At 35.0% G+C, this 22,369-nt stretch overlaps 2 protein-coding genes across 2 annotated transcripts in view; one reads left to right on the forward strand and one right to left on the reverse strand.

Annotated features, from left to right (window-relative positions):
* The window catches only part of Evi5 (ecotropic viral integration site 5), a 294,495-nt gene extending 293,083 nt beyond the window's left edge, over positions 1–1,412 (reverse strand). Inside the window, exon 1 of the mRNA XM_071587727.1 lies at positions 1,325–1,412. The gene's annotated coding sequence lies outside the window, so the exon portion shown is untranslated. The remainder of the gene's footprint in view (positions 1–1,324) is intronic.
* A 284-nt stretch (positions 1,413–1,696) lies between these two features.
* LOC139690645 (peptidyl-prolyl cis-trans isomerase NIMA-interacting 1-like) lies at positions 1,697–7,810 on the forward strand. Its single transcript, XM_071588132.1, has 3 exons — positions 1,697–1,777; positions 2,667–2,870; positions 7,489–7,810. Exons 1-3 carry the CDS (start codon positions 1,723–1,725, stop codon positions 7,707–7,709), a joined length of 480 nt encoding a protein of 159 aa, XP_071444233.1. The 5' UTR covers positions 1,697–1,722; the 3' UTR covers positions 7,710–7,810.
* Positions 7,811–22,369: the final 14,559 nt, after the last annotated feature.

Here is a 22,369-nt window from a genome sequence, read left to right on the forward strand (position 1 = left end):
AGAGGGCGAGCCAGCCATCTGGGTCACACTACGCCTTTCGGTTCGAAATTCACCCAATTAGGCAGGAAAACTTGAAGGATATCCAAGCACGTCAGTCATAATTGACGCGACAAATGTAAAAACAACTTTTAAGAGAAAATATGGGCTGATTTCATAAAAAATAACGAGCGGTTTTCGTATTGGAAAAAAACATTTAACTTATCCACATGCATCTTGGAGCATTCGAAGGCAATCATAGGATTAGACTACAACTTGAATGAAGGCTAATGAGGGTAAAAACAACTTCATGTTATCAGTCGCCCCTAGCCACTCCGTATGGAGAATCTCCTGCATTAACACAACTTCAACGTCGAGATCCATCATAGATTACCAGTCTAATCCGATGCCTGGCAAAAAAGAAGACATGCCGGGACTTATCTATCAGTAATAGTATCACACCACGCGATAAAATCGAAGGAGATCTGTTATGCAAACAATTATTGAACTATCCTTAACTCGGCGAAAAACAATTGACAACGCAAAATTGTCAGAGCGCGCCGTAAATAACGAGCGAATGTATTTTTTCAAATAAATTATGAATTGTAATAACCAATTAATAAGCCAGCAATTACAGAACAATCAAGAGTTTTCCATTCAAAAAGTCCAGATATGAAAGTGTTGTATTTTGATTGGCGGAATGCCTCTTTCGGTTTGCATTAATAATCTTACAATAATTACCAAACGCGTTAAGTACGCTCAGAAAATTACATCCAAATATGTGCAGCGCTCGTGTCTTGAATTCATTCGGCACACAGGACGTGAAACAAATGTGACCGATATGTATGATGCATAGTAACGTCCAGTAAACAAATCTGCGGTCATACTCCTATCTAGGTTAACCCTTGTTCGATATCATGTAACATTCAATGCGGACGTATTTAATTGGGAACCAAAGGATTTTCACAAACCAATGCCATGTTTTCCATGCATTGACCAGCTTCACTTCAATTAACTGCTTGAATTCAAATTACTGTCATAGATTTCTAGATTTTTCATTATTTGGAATGGGATGATACCGAAGCCATGACAATATTCTATCTCTGAAAAACTTAAAATTGAACATGGATATCATCCAGTCAAATTACTTTTTATAGAAGACAGCCGGTAAAAAAAATTATGAAAGATTCACGAAATTCGGACGAAAACGACAAATCACTTTACATATGAAGACCTCTGATTACCTGATTATCACCGTTACTTACGGTAAATATGACAATAAAGAAATGCTTTTCTATATTACTAGCCTAATATTGATTACTGAATGATGATTATTAATTGTACTCACTCAATTGCGATTGAAATCCAATTAATCCTTTCCAAGAGAGCACGTCTATCCTTCAGCCGCTTCCTGAATTTACTTCCTTGGGCCGTAAACTCGCCGCACGGACAACAATAACAGTTCAAGCGCGCTCCCACAACACTTCATCCCGCTCGTACGCCCACTTCATACAAAAATACATGCCAAATAAGCAAAATTTAACAGGAATTTTGTAAAACACATCCTCATTGGCTCCCAACTCTTCACCCAGGTGAATTTTCGAAAGATACTCCAATGGGAGAAAGCCGTTGCTAACCTCATATGTAAAACCTGAAAAGTGACGGAACGGTCTTCCGTTCACCGGTTTCCTGAGTTCACTGTTGGAAACAATTGCTCAGCGGACGTCGTACATCTATAGCAGAGAAATGGCGGACGAAGATCTTCCTTCAGGGTGGGAAAAGAGGTTGAGCAGGTCTACTGGTCGGTTTCTGCAAGCTTATATTTATATTGAAACTGATGGAATTGTGATCGTGGTTTTTCCATAACATTTTATATTTTATTGCAATTTTAAATTAAAGTGTATACTGAACATTAAATCGGTACAGGGCTAGGTATATTGTGGCTGTCCTACTTATATGACGGCATTTGCGGAACGTTCATTCGTTATTGTGTAGATTTAATTTCTGCCTAATGCTTATTGATGTAGATTTATTTACGAGGTTTGAAACATATTGTGTCCAGACGGTTCCTTCGGCTAATTTTCTCAATAATGTAAACGAACATTATGGACCGACAATTTATCTTAAAGCTATGCATGTGCGTAGATTGTTGATGATACAACCTTCTTAAAAGGCATTCTTAACATCCTAAGAATATTTTCTTTCTGCAATGTTCCCAGCGTGGTGTGCCTGGTATTTGTGCCACTTATTATATTGTTTGTATTGGCACGAGGTAGGTTTCGCGGGAAAGATTTTTGATGCATTTGCACATCATTTACGCCATCAACCTAATTTCTGTAATTCACATGCCGTATCTCTAATGCGAATTATTGAAGTTACCTTACAATGATATTAATTTCCAAATCTTAACTTTAAATTTGATATACGGTCTACATTCGTTATCTCCTTTTCCTGTCACCGACTGTATAACAAATCGATGACCTTATCGTCCATATAATAATAGCTCTATGAAATATGTGCAATTTCCTGGATTCTCCTGTAATGCGATTGCAGTTGTGCATTTTTAATTGTGCAATTAATTTGACAGTAACTTGCGGACTTTCATTTTGAGTGGTATCTCAACCAAGGAGTACTGCTAATGACTATCCTTCGACCCAAGAAGCTGAGGTAATTCTGAAAATTATTTACAGGACAAAATTATTATTTAAACATATACACAAAGGAAAGTCAATGGGACCGGCCGGAAAAAGAAGCCAGTCCAATAACCACTGGGGGACCGGAAAATGTACAGTGTAGCCACCTGTTAGTGAAGCATCGTAACTCAAGGAGGCCCTCGTCATGGCGCGAAGACAAAATAACGCGGAGTCAGGATGAAGCGTTAGACTTAGTGAAATGTAAGTTATATCGTATGGATCCTTAATATTCAGATATCTCATATTTTTTTCCCAAGGGAGTATGTATTCTTAACCAATGAAAGTGTCTTCAGATATGATATTAAATGATTAACACTAATGTATTCGAATATTAATAACTTATTCAACCTTATTCTAAAATTTTGTTTTGATTCAGATATTATTCAGAATTATAATTAGTAATATTGATGGTGTTATCATAGATCCATATTTTTGCAGCAGGCTAAACTTTCAATGCAACAATTTCAGAGTGTAAACATTATTCGCCTTTACCGGGATCCGGCAAGGCGAATGATTTTTACTCTCTAAAATTGTTGCGTTGAAATGAATATTAGCGGATGACTCCGTTAAAAGTAACTGCTGCAGCACCTCCCGCAGTTTCTTGGAATTAGGCTAAACTTTATAGTATACCGCATGTAGTTTTTAAGTCTCTTTTTGGTAAGAGTGCAATGCTGACCTTTGAGTTAGGATTATGGCTGAGAAATAGTTTCAGAGTGCTTTTTGCCTATTTGTGCTATACTTTGAGCATTTTCTCTTGAGCGATTCCTAAATATGATTAAGAGGGCAGTAAATTTCACTCATGTATTTTAGTCCTGGTAGCAATGTTGCATCCTCTCAAACCATGGTAATTTTCTTTGCTTACTGTGTTCCTCATCATTTTATCACGCCATGCTTCATGGAAGGTATTTTAGGTTAACGTTCTTGTAGAAAAATCACGCCATTGTAGGGATTACTAAGAGTTCATTATATATTGTCATTCCACAAGTCTTTGAGGTGTAGTGCAATTTGAAAGAGCGGAATAAAGAGGAAAAGAATGAGAACATAGATTGAGGCATATTCGTTTCAATTGCATTGCGATCAATTTGTTGCAGGTAATTCCTGGTATATGTAGTCTTATGTGACATCATTTGTATTGAAGGATTCACAAACTAAGCGTTAGTATCTGATAGCACCTGGCTAATTAACGTTTTACTCATTTGAGCACAATGGGGCAGGGAGGGAGGAGAGAAAGTTGTCCAGGGAAATTGCAAGAAGAAGGGAAAATTGATTGCGGGACATTATTGAGAGTGGCAATAGACAGTCGCAGACTGTGTTAGAAGGTAGAAAGGGTGGGTATGCAAGGCAGAGTGAGGGAAGGCATGTTAGACAGAATGAAGGGAGGCAGGAGGATTTCAGGAATGGTTTATAGTAATGCTGGTTTAGGTTAATGCCATGGGTAGGTGGACGTCAGAAATGTAGCAGACCTTAGATACTGGATACATGAAAAACTTATGTTCACTGCTAGACTATTCTTAATTTTAAAAAATAGGACTGGATTAAGAGGAGGACTTTTATTGAAATCAGCTGATAGGGAAAACATATCTCATTGTTTACAGGTTGTCCAATGGTAGAGAGTATTTCAGAACTAAAAGAAATTTAGGATAATATAACTGAGAAGAGGGTATCCTATTTCTGACTGCTTGTATTATTAGCATGGATTTCAAATTTTTGCTACAGCTTCAATGATTCTAAGGGAGAAGAAATATGTGGAAATATTTACAGATGAATTTTTCCAAAGCTGAGACCTGACTAAGTCGTTTTCTTGCACCAGAAATTCCTTCCATCAAAATCCTTATGGATCAAAAAATTTTATCACTCCTTTTTATTGATTATTATTTCTTACATTTGCGGTGATACTTGGTCCAGTAGCCAAGAAGTGTTATGATAAGGACAAAACACAAGTGTCACATATCCTTGCAAGAAGTCTGTAAAAGGGAGATTATTATTAATTTGTTTGTTGGCATATATTTTTTTTGTTAGACCATGGACTGTTTTAGAGGACAAAAAGAATCCTTGTACAATTGATTTGAGGGCAACACCCATCTAAAACTTAGAAATGGCTGACATAATAGGGGTGGTGCAAAAACAAATTGGGAAGATCCAACGATCAGTTTTTTGCAAATTGATTGAAACAATAAAAGAATCATATGCATCAAAGTATTCCAATGTTTTTTTGCTGGACTTATCAAGTCATTGCCATGCTGGAAATCCAGCAATTAGTACTTATGTTTATGATCCAATTTGGTAAATGCCTAAGTTCTAGTCAGACACCACAGACGTCCATTAAAATGGAGGCTATTGTTTGGTTTGGGGCTCAATAGCCTTGTGGCCAGAGCATTTAGTTGCTGCTGGAAGATAACTAGATTCAAATCCAGATTATATCCTCCTCAAAACCCAAGTGTGTACTTTTTAGAGAATCAGAGCCGTGTGGGAAACTATAGGGGGGTGCACAAAAAGGGAATGCCTCCTCTCTTTTAATGTTATCCTGAATTCCCATCGATTTATGCCACTTTAGATGTAAATAGTTGGTGAGCTTAACCCTCATTGTCTAAGTCAAAACCAGCCAACCTCTGGTAGATAGATGGACAAGATTTGGCTGCACAGGAAACCTTATCCTCAATGCTATCCATCAAATATCTATTGACATCTTGTTTTTCAATTAGCATCAAGCTTTCTCAAACAATCTACTTGTATATCTAAGTTGAATTAAGTCCAACTTTTAAGTGCACATGGCGAAATGTTTCATAAAAATTAATTTTTGAAATCACCACCTCCCTTAATTGAGTCCATTTTATCTTTGAAAGATTTAAGGCCCTTTTTCTAAAGAACTTTGGCTATATTCTAGCCCTATTTAGGCAGTTCTAAAGCTGCTGGTGATTCCGTACAAAAATGGCTTATTAGTTATCATATGAAAAGAGGAAGCAGATTTCAACCACAGTCATACATACCTCAATGTAATAATGATGTCATCATTAAGGAAAGTTTTCATTGTCTGAATCTATTCCATTTTTTGTATAAATAATTCTGTAAGAAGCACGTTAGCAGAGACTGGAGTTGATGACATGCAGCTCAAATAGAGTTGTGAGGAAAGGGCAAATGAAAACTTCAATATGAAGCATCATTTTGTATGGCTTGGAAACTTCATCATTGAAACAAGAGGATAAGGGTATACCGCAGGATTTTGAGAAGTGGGTGTGGTGTAATAAATGCAGAAAATGAAATTGTCAGAAAGAAAAACGAATGATTTAGTTCTTGGCATGGTAGAAGAATAGACAGAGCTGTTGAGAGAAATTCAATGGGGGCAGAACAATTGGTGGCAGGAGATAATAAGTGAGGCAAGGGGATGTTGAAGATGGTTATAGATAAGATAATTCAGGGAAAGCGAGGTAGAAGGAGGAAAAGGATATAGAGTTTGGATGGAATCAAAGGAGGTAGAAATGTATGTAGGTATGTGGAGCTAAAGAATGAGTTAATTTAGTATCTATTCCAGTGTTGAAGGAAAGGGTATGCTAGATTGTTTTTGGGCTTATAAGTATGTATTGCAGTGTGTAATGCCAAATTACATCAAAACCCTGCCCTTTCCGGGTGTACTACCACTCATTAAAATATGTAGCCAAGAGGAAAATATGTATTCTACTGTAGAAAGACTGAACTCAGGATTTCTACTGATATACTTTTGAGAGTGCCTGAATATGTTTTAACTGAGTAATTTCCTTCCCTATTTTTATTTAATGCTTGGCCAATTCAGTTACAAGAACTCGATAAAATATTTAGTGATATATATATATATATATATATATATATATATATATATATATATATATATATATATATATATAGCATAGACTTAATATTTAATAATCTTACTTTGAGTGGAAGACATGATTAGATTGGGAAAATTTCTCACTTAAGAATCAAAACTTTGCAAAGAAAGCATTCAGATCTTGGAAATGCAATTGGTTTTGACTGTGGAAATTTTCCTATGAGTTAATCTTTTAGACTTCGGAATATATTTGACTAATTATCAAATAATTAGCACAAAATTGAGAAATTCATGTGGTAGTAGTTTTGTCAAATATGAAAATATTCTATTGCCAAAAATATTTCAATACATTCATATGCAGTTATAATAGTATGCTATCTTTTGGAAGAAAACATTTTATGGAAATTAGAGAAAGACAACTATCTCATTGTTAGGGGCAAGTTGACATGAATAAGTTAAATCTTAAGTTGGATCCATATTCTTCTCTAAATATTATGTGAATGAAAACTAGTTTAGTTTCTTCAGTAGAGACAAAATATGAAATTCTTCTTCCCAAAAGGTTGTATTTTGGGTAAAAATATCAATTTAAAATTGTGCCAGGTGTTACTTTGAGTTTATTTTAATAAATCAAAATTATTGGTTGAATTGCCACACTTCTTATATTTAACTGACCACGGCTTCAGCACTGTACGCCATTACTTGCTTCCACCTTCCTTGATAATGACACAGTGCCAACCAAACCATGGTTAGTTTCTTAAAGAAGGTGGACTTTTACCCTGTGATTTTAATTTATTAAAATGATTTTAAATATGTATCACTTGTACACTTACAGTGTGATTACATTGATTGATAATTTATTGCTATTGATCTTAGATTTTGAAATGAGAATAGTGTAGTCATGGTTATGATAAACAAGAAGATATGAATAAATGTACTTATGAAAACAAATCATTTCTTGAATGATATTTTTGTGTACCTGTGTAGCATGGATGTGGCTTAAATTTTCATCCCTTTCAGCTTACCGAGAGCAGATAGTCTCTGGTAGGGCCTCATTTGCAGAGCTGGCTCAGAAGTATTCTGACTGTAGTTCGGCAAGGCGAGGCGGTGACCTGGGTCCATTCGGACGTGGAGCCATGCAGCGACCTTTTGAGCAGGCGGCCTTTGCCCTCAAAGTGGGGGAACTCAGCGAACCTGTCTTCACCGATTCCGGAGTGCACATAATCCTGCGCACTGCTTAATGTCGGCCTCTTCCATGAATACCACCATATAATTATGTTAAATGATATCTAGCCCCATGAGAACCTTAAAAGAAAAATTTAATTTTTGAGAATTGCAGGAGTGTGTGTATATATATATATATATATATATATATATATATATATATATATATATATATATATATATATATATATATATATATATATATATATATATTATATACATATATATATATATATATATATATAATATACATATATATATACATATATATATATATACATACATACATATGTATATTAATGTTGCCAGTCTTGCAAATTTGTTTTATTAAGGAATACTTGCTTAAGCTGTGGGCCATGTTCATGTTGATGTTTGAGTTATGCAAACAAACCAAGCCTCTCAAGTTCATTGCTTGTGTTACATGAAGTTATATGTTCATGAACGTTTTCATTAATTATCTCATTGTTCTGGAATCTAGTGCCTCTTAGGAGATTAAGAGAGGGATGTTTGTGTTTTTCTATTTGAGATAAATTGCAAATTCTCTGAAGGTGATTAATGTTTTGTTCTGTTTTTACAATGTATGTCCCCTTCGAGGATAATTCAAGAGTTTTAATCATTCCAAGTTGTTTCTTGAGTGTTTCATGTTGTATTGAGTTTTGCCTCTTTTTACCAGAAGGAACAAGGTTGTAATGATGGAATTTAAAGTGGCAGTGAGTCAATTGCCTGATAAGCTTAAGTTTTCTTTGTGTTCATTGTGGCTCCAATTACAAATATTTGATTTATTTGTTTACTCCACTTCTGTTCCTAATTTTTTTGAATCCCTAAAATGCATGTTTTTATTTGGGGTGAAATACTTATATAGTATTATCAACTGTTTGGCTGGTATTTTGTCTTGTGCTTCATATTTAATTGTATTTTCAAGACAGTAGTAATATCTCATCCAGTTGAAAGTATGCTCCTGGAAGTGCACTATAAAATATATGTAAATGAAATGCAATTTCTTTATTTTTCTTCATCTATCTGCAATGTAATTTGGGCAACCAGCTAATTTTCTCAGTCCCATGTGAAACATACATAGTACTGTATTACCTGTGGGATGACTGGAGATAAATAAATTATTGCAGCACAAGGTTTATAGTAAAACTGCCAAAATGATGCCATATATGTACCCTGAGGTTTTATGAGCTCTTGCATGAATTTTTGTTTATGAGAGTGCTCTCCTTGTTATGAGATGTAATAATGTAAACTCATGACTTCCAATCTTTCTAAAAATGCCATTCTATTATGTAATGCAGTTATATTTAAAGAAAATACACAATAAACAAAATCCTTAAAACCTATTTATTGCATTTAAATTAGCTCATGTCTGAGCTTTTAAGCCAACGAGTGTTTCTACCTGGGTGCAGATGGTGGGAGGACCTATAGAGGTTAGCTGTGAAATAAAAGTGTGTGCCTACTTGATGAGTACGCAGTCTTGGACAACTAGCTGTAGTACTAAAGGGGATGGGGTTAACCATGCTTGTGTAAAACACCAAAACTACAGTTGTTAATCCAAAGGTTGATCTGATAGGCGAGGATGGAGCTGACCTATTATAAAGCACAATGGTGTGTGTAACTCACACATCTGCCGGGTAATAAATAATGAGGGTCAGTTCCTTAATCCCTGTGGTTCACCCAGAATCAAATCCCAGCCCAATTGTCATCCAATGCTCTACCCACTGGACTACTCCACTCCCTTACCCTTGGGCAAGGTGTCCTAAAAATTCTACTCAAAGACTATGAAGGTTCTGAGACTTGGTAGCTGCTGCATATAATCAAAAGGAGGTAGCAGCAGCTCTCCTTTACGTGAGTGACCACTTGAAAGATCAGACATGTAGTGGTCAGTAGAGCAGAAAACTCATCTCACTGCAGATGGGAGGAAATTACTTAGCTGCTGCACTGCAATGGGAATCACCACATTGCCATTCTGAGGAGCAGCAACTCACCACTTATACCTCTTTATTTTAGTGAATATAATAGCAGATGTAAGGGAACCCTCTCGAGTGAAATAGTCTGAGGGATTTATGGTTGGGGATTACTTGAGAGAGTACATCAGTCAAGTGTGTCAATCAATTTATAACTTGGAATTTCCAATCACTTCAGGCATTTGAGAGGTTAACAAATGTAAAGATAAAGGTATATATTTTAAGGTGAAATGAAATTGCCTGAAGGAGGACACTTATGGTGTGTTCTAATGTCACTGAAGTAATAAAAAATGCATAAAACTACTATAAACACAGTAATCAACCCGAAGGTCGGTTTGGTAGGTGATGGTAGAGTTCACCCAGTAATAAGCTCTATACGGCGTGCGAAAATTCACACATCAGGGTAGGGGGCCAGTTCCTATCCCTGTGCCAGTTATGGTTTCCCAGGAAGATCTGGTAAGGGAGAAGAAAATCTAATTAAACTCAGAAACTAGAGTACAATCATCGGAGAAGGTAAGGAAGAAAAAAATGTGTAGGAGATTGTAAAGGGAAGAAAATGAAATAGAAGAAAGTCTTTTGGAAATCTGAAAACAATACAAAAAAAAGTGTTAAATACATTCTTTCAGAACCATTCATTGAGGCAGTGCACATAGAAGATATAAAATACAAAATCAGCAAATTTGCTTGTACAAGGCTATAACTAAATAGAAAAGGACTCAAAGATACTTGTTCAAACAAATTAACCTGATAATTCAAAAAATAATTATAATAAATGAGTATAAAGTATTACACAATCATTTTGAACAAAATATACCGCAATCTCATAGATACTTTTTTAATATACTTAAAGGCATTCTAAAAATGAACTGCAATAACAGGCAACATTGATTCATGTTCCATAGACAGAGCAGGCAGCAGTAATTAGATGTATAGAAGAAGGTAAAATAAAGAAACAAGCAGGACAGAACTGCTCATGACCATCTTTTATTATTGATATATATATAATGGTTTATATAATATATATATATATGTATATGTAAATAAACCATTTTATATATATGTATGTATATATATATATATATATATATATATATATATATATATATATATATATATACATATATATATATATTTACTACGAAATAAAATCCACCGTTCCACCCGACCAAACACACCACACAATAACAAGCCCACATCTGACGCAGGACTCAACCTTTGCACCACCTATTACCCCGGATCACACAGACTGAAAACCCTCCTTAAAGAACTGTTTCCAATTTTACATGACAATGACGCGACCTCATCCTTACTACCCCAATGCCCATCTATCGCATACAGACGACCCGCCAATCTCAAAAACCTTCTGAGATCCACCAACCCTTTGGCGCCCCCCCGTGACAAATTTCCCAATATTTTCCCAACTTGCAACCGCCCCCGATGTAAAACCTGTCCTCTTATTATGCCTACTCCCCTCTCCCTACATCCCCTCATAGCCCCCTCACCTCGTTCCCACGCTAATTGCCTCTCAAAAAATATTATTTATCTTTTATCATGCAAGCATTGCACTTCCTTTTACATAGGTGAATGCATTACCCTCTTATCCATCCGAATGAATAATCACCGGTACTCCTGCAATTCTGCCTCACTCTCTTCTCTTCCTATCCCTTCACACGCCAATTCCCACAACCTTTCATTCGACCAGTGTTTTGCTCTAAGCATCCTAGAATCCCTACCTGATTCAGCCACCAACATAGAGGTGAGAACTCGTGAATCCGCCTACATACTATCCTTCCGTTCCTTTAAAATTCCCACCCTAAACCGCCATATTTAATTTCCCTCCCAGCATTCCCTCCACACCTCCCCTCCACGCCCATAGCTCTTTCCCCTCTCCTCTGCAATAGCATATTTTCGGTCTCTCTTGAAGAAGGCCTCTGAGAGGGCCGAAAGCTCGAACAATTTACCGTGTGAGTGTTCTTTTAAATGTGTCTATTCTTTTCTATTTGTGTTAATTGTGTCAGCCCATTTTATATATATATATATGTAATATATATATATATATATATATATATATATATATATATATATATATATATATATATATATATATATATATATATATATATATATATATATATATATATATATATATATATAATATAATAATATAATATATATTATATATAATATATAATAATATATTATATATATTTATTATATATAATATATATTATATATATATATATATATATATATATATATATATATATATATATATATATATATATATATTGAATAATCACCGGTACTCTTGCAATTCTGGCTCACTCTCATCTATTCCTATCCCTTCACACGCCAATTCCCACAACCTTTCATTCGACCAGTGTTTTTCTCTCAGCATCCTAGAATCCCTACCTGATTCAGCCACCAACATAGAGGTGAGAACTCATGAATCCGCCTACATACTAGCTTTCCGTTCTTTCAAAATTCCCACCCTTAACCGCCATATTTAATTTCCCTCCCAGCATTCCCTCCACACCTCCGCTCCCCGCCCATACTTCTTTCCCCTCTCCAAAGCAACAGCATATTTTCAGTCTCTCTTGAAGAAGGCCTCTGAGAGGGCCGAAAGCTCGAACAATTATCCATGTGAGTGTCCTTTTAAATTTTGCTATTCTATTCTATTTGTGTTATATTGTGTCAGCCCATTATATATATATATATATATATATATATATATATATATATATATATATATATATATATATATATATATATATATATATATATGCATATATATATACACACACATACACACACATACACACACACATATATATATATATACACACACACACAAATATATACATATATATATTTTTATACATATATATATATATATATACACACACTTCATATACATATACATACATATATATATATATATATACATATAAATATATATATATATTTTTTTTTTTTTTTGGGTTGCGGCAGTCCAGTGAGTAGAGCGTTGGACTACTGACCAGAGGATCCCGGGTTCTATTCCCAGGCAAGGCACTCTGGGCACCTGCAGCTCCACCCAAACTATGTGATTTTTCAGGTACCAGATCTTCCAGGGAAATCATAACCGGTACAGGGAAAGAATCTGGCCCCCCTACCCTGATGTGTGAATTTCACATGCCGTCGGGCTTAGTGCTGGGTGAACTCTATCTCCTATTAAACCAACCTTCTGGTTGATTACTGTGTTTATTGTTTTTTTATTTATGAGGCAATTGATGTGATCAGAAAAGATGATAGGTGATGCAATTCAAGGAGAAAGAATAATGATTTTCGGATGACATAGCTATACTTGCAGAGAAGAAATATGGAGAATGGGATGATTAGGTACAACCTCAGGATTCAAACTAAGGTTCTGCTGTCAAAAAATTGAAGATCTCTGAGTGAGGCTAGGGTAAGACAGACTGGATTGAGTGGAGTAATTTTACTATATAACATGCAGGATCATTAGGGATAGATAAAATCAAAATGGATATTGTTAGCTGAACAGGAATGGCAAACAAGGCTTTCTAATGGAAAAAGCAACTACTAACGGCAAACAGTGTAGCATAGACATGTAGGAATGATTTGCTTATATATATATATATATATATATATATATATATATATATATATATATATATATATATATATATATATATATATATAATCAACATTCTACCAATGTGAGACTTGATTGGTAGTAGTAGCAGAGAAATGAAGATTGGAGGTGATCTAAATGTGGTGCTATAGAAGAATGATGAAAATGGAATGGATATACAAGAGTTACACATGAATGGGTATACGGAAGAGAGAGATAGGCCTGAAGAGGGAAAATGATTGGATATATCCTGACATATGATAGGTCATAATTGAAGGAAGCATTTAGGGAAAGAATTACTGAGAAAGGACAAGGTTGAGTTATAAGAACTATGCAATGAAAACTGGCAGTAAGAGGCTTTGAGTGTAATGAAAAGATTGGCAGATTCGAACAGGATTATAGATTGGAGATTTGATAAAAATCAATACCCTGATTGATAATCCATGATGATGATTTAAATTTGAAGAATCCTTATTTTCCCGTCCTCCTTCATGCGTGTTGTAATGGTACAAGCTAAGGAATTAAGTTTGTCTTGTTTCATAGCAAGTAACCTCGTCAGATTCATGGCAAATCCATAGCTCATCTTTTGCGGGTGATCTGATCTCATAGCATGAAACAAGGCTGGGTATTACACCCAAGGCTGTTGTTGTATGTTTTATTGTTTATACACCAACAAAGCAATGTTGCTGGATGAGACCCCAACAGATTTACTGGGAGACCTTTAGTGAGGTCACATAGAGAATGAAATTGTGGATGAATGCATTCAAAATTTAAGAGTTTAGATTAGGAGAATGGAAGAAATGGATGCACAGTGAGTATTAATGACAAATTAAATGAACACGTGGATTCTATTTTATGCCACATAAATTTTTACAAAGATGGTAGGATATATGAAGAGATGAAAAGGCATTGAAAATATGCAGAAAGTTTGTAGATAGTATATAGAATATAAATAAAAATTAATATTAGTCTATGGCATATAATTAGATGTTTATTGATGGGAAAAACCCTTTTACAAAATGAAAGGCAAAACCATAGATTAGTACCACAATTATAAAAAAACATTTATATACGGTTACAAATGACATAAAGATACATACTCGTTACTGAGAATTTAAACATAATTTAGAATTTAAGAAGAATCTTGATTTGCAATGCATGAAAGACATATTCAGAAGGTATGCAGGTACGCAAACATACTTATTAGATTGAGTATTGTAGACAAAATATCTATATTAATAAAAATATTCCAAATTAAAAAATGGAAATAGAGCATAAGAAATACAGTATTTTTTGTTGGCCAGATGTTGGTATAAAATGATAAATGTCAGTAGTAGTCATTAAATAGGCCTTGTGGCATCGGTTAAGAAAAAGTTTCCCATTGGAATCTGGAACAATTTATTGACAAGTAAAGATATCCAAACAGCAATAATTAGCATTCTAAAATGCTTCAGGTATTTTCCAAAACATTTTGTTAAGGGTTCTTGGTGAGATAGAAATTAGATCAATGTAATCACAACTTTTGATATCTCTCATAATCTGGTTAATAGGGAGTAGTAAGTGTAGTTTTGTGCATGATATCCAATTTCAAAGAGTGCTTCATACCTTGTGTTATGTGAAGGTACTCGGAAAGATATTGCCCATAGGAGTTCTAAGGAATCAGTTTTGTTATACAGTAATTTATAAAAAAGTTATGCCATTAATTTTTCTACATTTATACAATGGGGGAATATTAAGTAGAGGTAACATTTCATGATAGCTATGAAGACCTTTGTAAAAATTGAATTTGAATAAAATTTTATGCACGAATTTTCTTTGAACACGTTCAATTGTGTGAACATGGAGGTTGTAGTAAGGTGAGCAAACAGTAGAGCAGTATTCACAGAGTAACTTAACTAATGAGATGAACAGAACTTAAAATGGCCCTATATGATTAAAGTTTTTACAGTATCGGCAGATAAATCCAAGCGATTTGTATGCTTCATAATGAACATGGTTATAATGTTGATGGAATGTTAACTGTGAGTCTAAAGTAACTCTAGGTCTTTTATATTTATTAACCAAGCCATAGGATAATTGTATAATCTGTATTCATAATGCTGTGGACTCCTTTTCCAGCTGAATCCTGCAGAGTTGCATTTTTTTTATTGAAATTTAGATAGTTATGATCGCACCAGGTTTCAAGCCTGTTAGGCCATTTTGCAGAGTTCGGTGATCATCAATTGATTGAACTGTTAAAAAAATTTTTAAGTAATTGGAATACAAAAGAAAAGGAATTGGGTCTAATGCCAGTACAACATCATTAATAAATAAGTAAAACAATAGTGGACCCAGATGGGATCCTTGGGAAATTCCTGACAATGGAAAGAAACTTTTACTTTTAGATGCATTAATTTTTACAACAAATTATCTGTTGGTCAAATAACTTTCCATCCAGTCCAGTAAGTTACCACTCATTCCCAATGAATCAAACTTTCTACAAAGGAGCTCATGACCTATTGAAGTCAGCATAAATGACATCTGTCTGTTCTCTTTTTTCCATACCTTCTATAAAATACTTTTGAAAAACCAAAAGCTTAGTGAGAGCTAATCTTCCTGTAGTGAAACTATACTGCTAAGGGATAATGATACCATTAAAGATAGGAGTCAGCTTAGCTACAAACAATTATTCTAAAATATTTGCTATTATTGAGAGCTTGGCAATCAGAAGATAGCTAATCACATTAGTTCTGTTACCCTATATTGGTATATAAAAATTATATAAAAATGATAAAGTAATGGCTCAAGACATGCTCAGAAGTAGAGCTGGGAGTTCATCAGGACCACAATCCTTTTGGAGGTCAAGTTGGCATAGTTTAGTATTGATGTCGTCTTCTGAGATTGTTATAGATAAGATATAAATAGAGGTGTGAGTATGAAAATTGTGCAGAGGAGTACTATCATGTTTTACATATGCAGATGAGAAGTACTTTGCAAAAAGTTTTGTTATGTCAACATATGATCAAGCAGAAAGATCGTTAAAGAACGGCACATTTGGTAGTCTGTCTGTCATCCTCATACTGCTGACTTGACTCCAAAAATGTTTTGTCTTATGTTGGAAAGCTGACTCAAGTTGTGTTATGTATCTGCTGCAACAATTCATTATCAATTTAGCTCACTCTGACCTTACTGCGAAAATGTAGCATAAACAGATTGCAATCCAGTTTGTTTTTATAATTTGTGCTGTAATTTCTTCCAACCAATAAAATTTCTATGTTCAAAGCTAAACCACCTAGGAAAACTACTCGTTTCATAATTGTTAATTGGAGCAAACCACTGAATGGCCTGATATAGAATATCATAAAAGTAATTAAAAGCCTAATTTGTATCTAGATCGATGATTTCATAGCAACAGCTAATATTTAACAAGAAATTTTTGAGTGCAAAAACATTGCATTTCTTAAAATCATGTTTGCACAACATAAAATCAATTACCTGAATTGGAAATTTAAGTCAAATGGAAACACTTATGGCAATATGATGGGGATCACATGATAGTGGAGGATTGTTATGAAAGCAGAGCATACAAATTTAATCCTATCCACACTATGGCATGGGACTTCAGCTTGAGTATGTGAGGATAAGCATAAAAGTTTAACAAATAAAATGGGTGGGTGTAGCACATAGATAATGTTTATAGAGAGCGAGATGAGGTGAGAAATGAGCAGTGGGTCTTGAAAGAATATGAATTGGAGGAACTAGTAATATGCCACCAACTCAGGCAGCTGCCTGTAACAAAAAATTACTGATGTCCTATTAAAATTAGATTGTGGTGAATTTTATACAGCATAATTCTTCTCTGGGAATTATCACACCTCCTATAGGGAATTTTTAAAACACAAACAAGAGCAATATGAATTATCTATTGCCCTCCAAAACCAATAATATATATATATATATATATATATATATATATATATATATATATATATATATATATATATATATATATAGATTCATTATATATACATACAGACCAATTCATTATATATAATATACTAGCTGAATACCTGGCTTTGCACGGGTTAGGGAGAAACAATAATATAAATATACTACATAAATAAAAACAACAAATTATAAAGTACAATAATACACTACTTCATACAAATTTAAGAATCTTTTTTATTTAACACCTGTTTATAAACTACATTTTTTGTTTCATATCCAGGAGAAAGAATATATAAATTTTTAGGCGAGCCTACTCTGGAGCAAGCAACATAAAGTTGCCCGTGGCTAAAACATGGCGATCTTATATCAACACCACAAAACTTTAAAGACTGTCCCTGTGATTTATTAATGGTAATTGAAAAAGCTAGCCGGACTGGAAACTGTAATCTTTTAAAGTTGAAGGGAAGAACAGTTGGGATTAGAGGTATCCGTGGAATAAAAATTATTTCACCTTTTCCTTTTCCAGTTAAAATGACTGCCTGGATTATATTTTTCATTAATTTTGTCACACAAAATCGTGTCCCATTGTAGAGTTTTGGTGGATCTAAATTTCGCAATAAAATGATTGGAGATCCTACTTTAAGTATAAGGCGATGTTGTGGCAATCCAGCTGGATCAAGTGAATTTAGGAATTCCGTTGGATAATTGACGGCTTCGTCAGCATCCACTACGGTATCAACCGATTTATATTCAATCACGTCTCCTGGCAGCATGGCTAGTATATCCGTGTTAATTTCATTAACGTCATCGTTCTTAGGAGCAAGAATGGCTCTTTCTCGCAACCATTCTAAATTTTTATAATTTTGATTAACGTTAGGATAGACTGCTTGTATCATATCGCGGAGTTTTCACCGATACACATAAATCTGATGACAATTTTATCATACCAGATGCTTCAATAACTAATCTATCTTCTCCAATCTCCAAAAGTTTATTTGCAAAATTTTGAGCATTCCCATCTCTTAAGAGGATTCGCATGTTTTGTTTAAGGCTAATTTCTTGGACATGATTCCATAGAACAGAATGTTTTAAACAGGCATAAATTTCATCGGCTGGAGTCGATTTTGGAATGACAGGCAGAGTTTGACGGAAGTCTCCACACAGGAGTACCAGAGCTCCTCCCATTAAACTGCAGTTTCCTCTAAGATCTTGAAGTGTTCCGTTGAGGGCCTCAAGAGATTTTTTATGAGCCATCGTACACTCATCCCATACGATCAATTTACATTCTATAAGAACTTGTGCCTGGCCGCTTGTTTTATTTATATGACATGTGGGATTTTCTTGTCGGGAAATATTGTGGCAACTTAAGGGCAGAGTGGGCTGTTCTTCCTCCTTCCATTAATGTCGCTGCAATACCTAAAGATGCAACGGCTAGAGCAATTTCTCCATGAACCCTGATTTCAGCGAGAACTAAATTAATTAAAAATGTTTTTCCCGTGCCACCAGCAGCATCAAGAAAAATGATACCTCCTTCTTGTTTATCTACTTGATCCATTATTGTTTCGTACGCGAATTTCTGATCTTCATTAAGAAGTGGCTTTTTATCCGCGATGCATGCTTCTAAGTCTACGACATTGTAGCTAGTTTCACGTATATAATCTGGATAAAATACACCCTGTTGATTTTGTACAGGTGCAAAAAGACCGAGTTCCACTAAAGTCTTGTTAACCATGGTGATACACTTTTCCTCCAAAATAATCAAAGTTTTATTAAAAATGTCGAAGTTAAACGTAATATCCAATGTAGGATTTTCACTTTGAACTTTAGCCAGTATATCCTCACTCATTGATTCTTTATATTTTTCCCATAATGTTTTTGGGTTAGATGGATTACAGGAGGTTATTATGATGGCAAACAAAATTCGGATTTGTCCTGGAAGAGAAATCAAACTGGCCTTTCGTAATGAGTCATCCCAGTGTTGATCTCCTTCTAGCAACCCTAAATTCTGGCAAGCTTCTCTGAATATCTCACATATTTCTCTGTTTACCGTTCTTAATTTTGCAAATGAGCGAGGTCCTCTAATGGTATGTAGAAGCATTCTTAAAAAATAACATTCGGTGTTGTTAGGATGGACTGTGTAGACTCGGCCCAATGCGTCACATGAATAAATATTATTCTCAGGATCAAAGTTGCCCATTTCTCTTCTACAAAAGACTTTCCTTGATGTATTCCATGTATAATATCTCGGCAATTCTGAATACAATAGTGTTCTTGCAAAAGTATTCTGCTGGCATAGTTGGAAAAATGCTGTTCTATGACAGCAAAAAAGTAAACAAATTACATACATACAAACAAACACTCTCCTTTATATATATATATATATATATATATATATATATATATATATATATATATAAAATATATAATGAATTGGTCAGCAACAAACAATATAGACACACATAAAAAGATCACCCACACGTTATTTCTTGACTACAGTCATTACTTCTCTATCTAATGATGAAGACGGAGCAGAATTCCATCGAAATGATCAAGATATAACGTGTGAGTGATCTTTTTATGTGTGCCTATATTGTTTGTTGCTGTCCAATTCATTATTCGGCACTTCCGTGTTACATCATATACATATACATATATTATTATTAGGTAATCTACCGGTTAAGGTAGGGTTTTGGATAGACACAGCTACTAAATAAATATTTTGTGACTCCTAGCAAAACACAGTCTAGCATCCTACTCTACATCTGGTCCCTCTTCATCTCTGAGTACTTTCTTCCTCCCTTCATCCCATCCAACATCCCTATCCTGTTCCTTCCCTTTCCTTGTTTGCCTAACCTTCTCCCCTATATTACAATCTTCAACATCCCGCTGCCGGTCAATTCACTCTTCATCCACTTTTCCTGCCTCCATAGGATTTCTCCCAACAAACCCCTCTCTTTGCCCACCATACCAAGTACTTCCTCATTTGTTTTCTTCTCTGTCGATTTCACCTTCTCCATTCTTCTCCAAACCCACATTTCAAAAGCCTCCAGTCTACGTCTATTCTCCTGCTTCAATCACCACATTTCCGCACCGTACATAGCTACGCTCCATATCAAAGTTTTTACCAGTCTTTTCTTAATATCCTTACTCAACGTCCCTGTCATCAACTCCCTCCTCCTTGTGATAGTCTCTTTGCCTAGCGCAATTCTTCTCCTTACGTCCCTAATACTTTGACTGTGTTGGTCCAAAACACTACCGAGATACGTAAACTGTTCTACCTGCTCTAGTTTTTGCCCTCCTATTTTAATATTTAGCTTAGGATTTTTCTTTCTAGAAAATCACATAACCTTTCTTTTATTAATATTGATTCTCATCCCATACCTGTCGCACTGAATTTCCAATTCACTCAGCAATGCTTGCAACCCCTTGGCTGACTGACAAACTAAAGCTTGGTCATCAGCAAACCTAACTGATTTTACAAATTCCTCACCCACTTTCATTCCTACCTCCAGTTCTTCCCATGCCTCTTTGATCATTTCCTCTGCATACAGGTTGAACAGCAACAGTGATAATGGGCAACCCTGCCTTACACCTCTTCCTAACACTGCCCATCCAGACTCTCCGTTCCCCACTCGCATCCGAGCATGCTGAGACATGAACAGTTTGCGGATTGCTCAATTATCTAATGATCTTTGTGTTGATAACTGGCTGTATAATTAAATAGAATACCATATTAAACAAAACATCCTTTAAGTATAGACAAAGCAAGATGGGTGAATGAGGTTGAAGAGACTCAAGTTGAGAAAGGAGTGATCTCAAGAGTAGAAGTATAAGGAACAGTGCTTGAACAGTGAAGGTAGAGGCAAAATAAGATTGTAAGGATTGAGAACATATGGAAGAAATAATAAAAGGGAGAGAGTTCTTTAAAAGTAGCTTAAAATAATGATCTTTTGACTTGATTCCATACTCCAAAAGGGAACAACTTGACAGAGTATAAATGTGCTAATTCACATAGGATAGGGGACTCCATCAGACATTTCACTCTTTCATTCAAGCCTCCCTATTTACATTTTCCAATAATATCTCCTTCAGCTCCTTCGAAAACAGTGGAGGTCCAATCTTCTACGAATATTGTTTTCCTCATCTTTTACAATTATATTTATTTCATGATATATTGACCAACCTATTCTTGCATTATCATTAAGCAAAATCAAGAAATAAAACCAATCAAGGCATTGATACTAAGGTAATAACCTGGAAAATTGGTGTCATTAACAGCATCAATACATATAATGCTATACCAGATTACTCTAGAATGGCCTCCATTCTGAATGATTTCTACCTATCTCATCAAAATCCCACAGTTTCAGTCAATTCAGCTAATTATTCTCATATTCCTAACTCATGTAATTCATTATATATATTCCCATGTTCAGCCATGGAACTGACCAACATAATCAATAAATTCCCAAACAAATTCAGTCCTGGATTAGATGACATCCCAGGGATAGTCATAAAAAGGTAATTTAATGCTATTAAGGATCAGCTGCTGTTCTTAATTAATGAATCCCTAAAAACTGGAATTTTCCCAAGCCCTCTTAAATCAGCAAAAATTGTGCCAATATACAAAGGGGAAGGTTGCAAAATGGCAGTGTATTCTTATAGACCAATATCCCTGTTGACCCAGTTGGGGAAAATATTTGAAATAGTTTTTTATCAACGTCTTGTATCATAACCTGAAACATATAACCTATTATCCACATCTCAACATGGATTTAGGAAAACAAGGTTCACCACAACAGCCACATATCACATGGTGAATCAAATACTTTCAGGATTGGATAATGGAACTGAAACTTTAGGATTATTTTTTGATTTCAGTAAAGCTTTTGACCTCGTCAATCATCAGTTACTCCTATATAAACTGAAATGCTATGGTATAAGAGGCACACCCTACAATTGGATTGAATCTTATCTAAGTGAACGGCATCAGTATGTTGAGCTCTCAATAAATGGCTCCAAATTTGTTTCTCCTGGTAGAGAAGTAACACTGGGTGTTCCCCAGGGTTCTGCACTTGGTCCTATTTTATCTTTACTCTATATCAATGATCTCCCAGACAAGCTTAAGTTCATTAAGGGGATAGACCCAATA

Source organism: Hetaerina americana, unplaced genomic scaffold, assembly GCF_022747635.1.
Source record: "Hetaerina americana unplaced genomic scaffold, ioHetAmer1.1.p SCAF_3, whole genome shotgun sequence".
Lineage (NCBI taxonomy): Eukaryota > Metazoa > Arthropoda > Insecta > Odonata > Calopterygidae > Hetaerina > Hetaerina americana.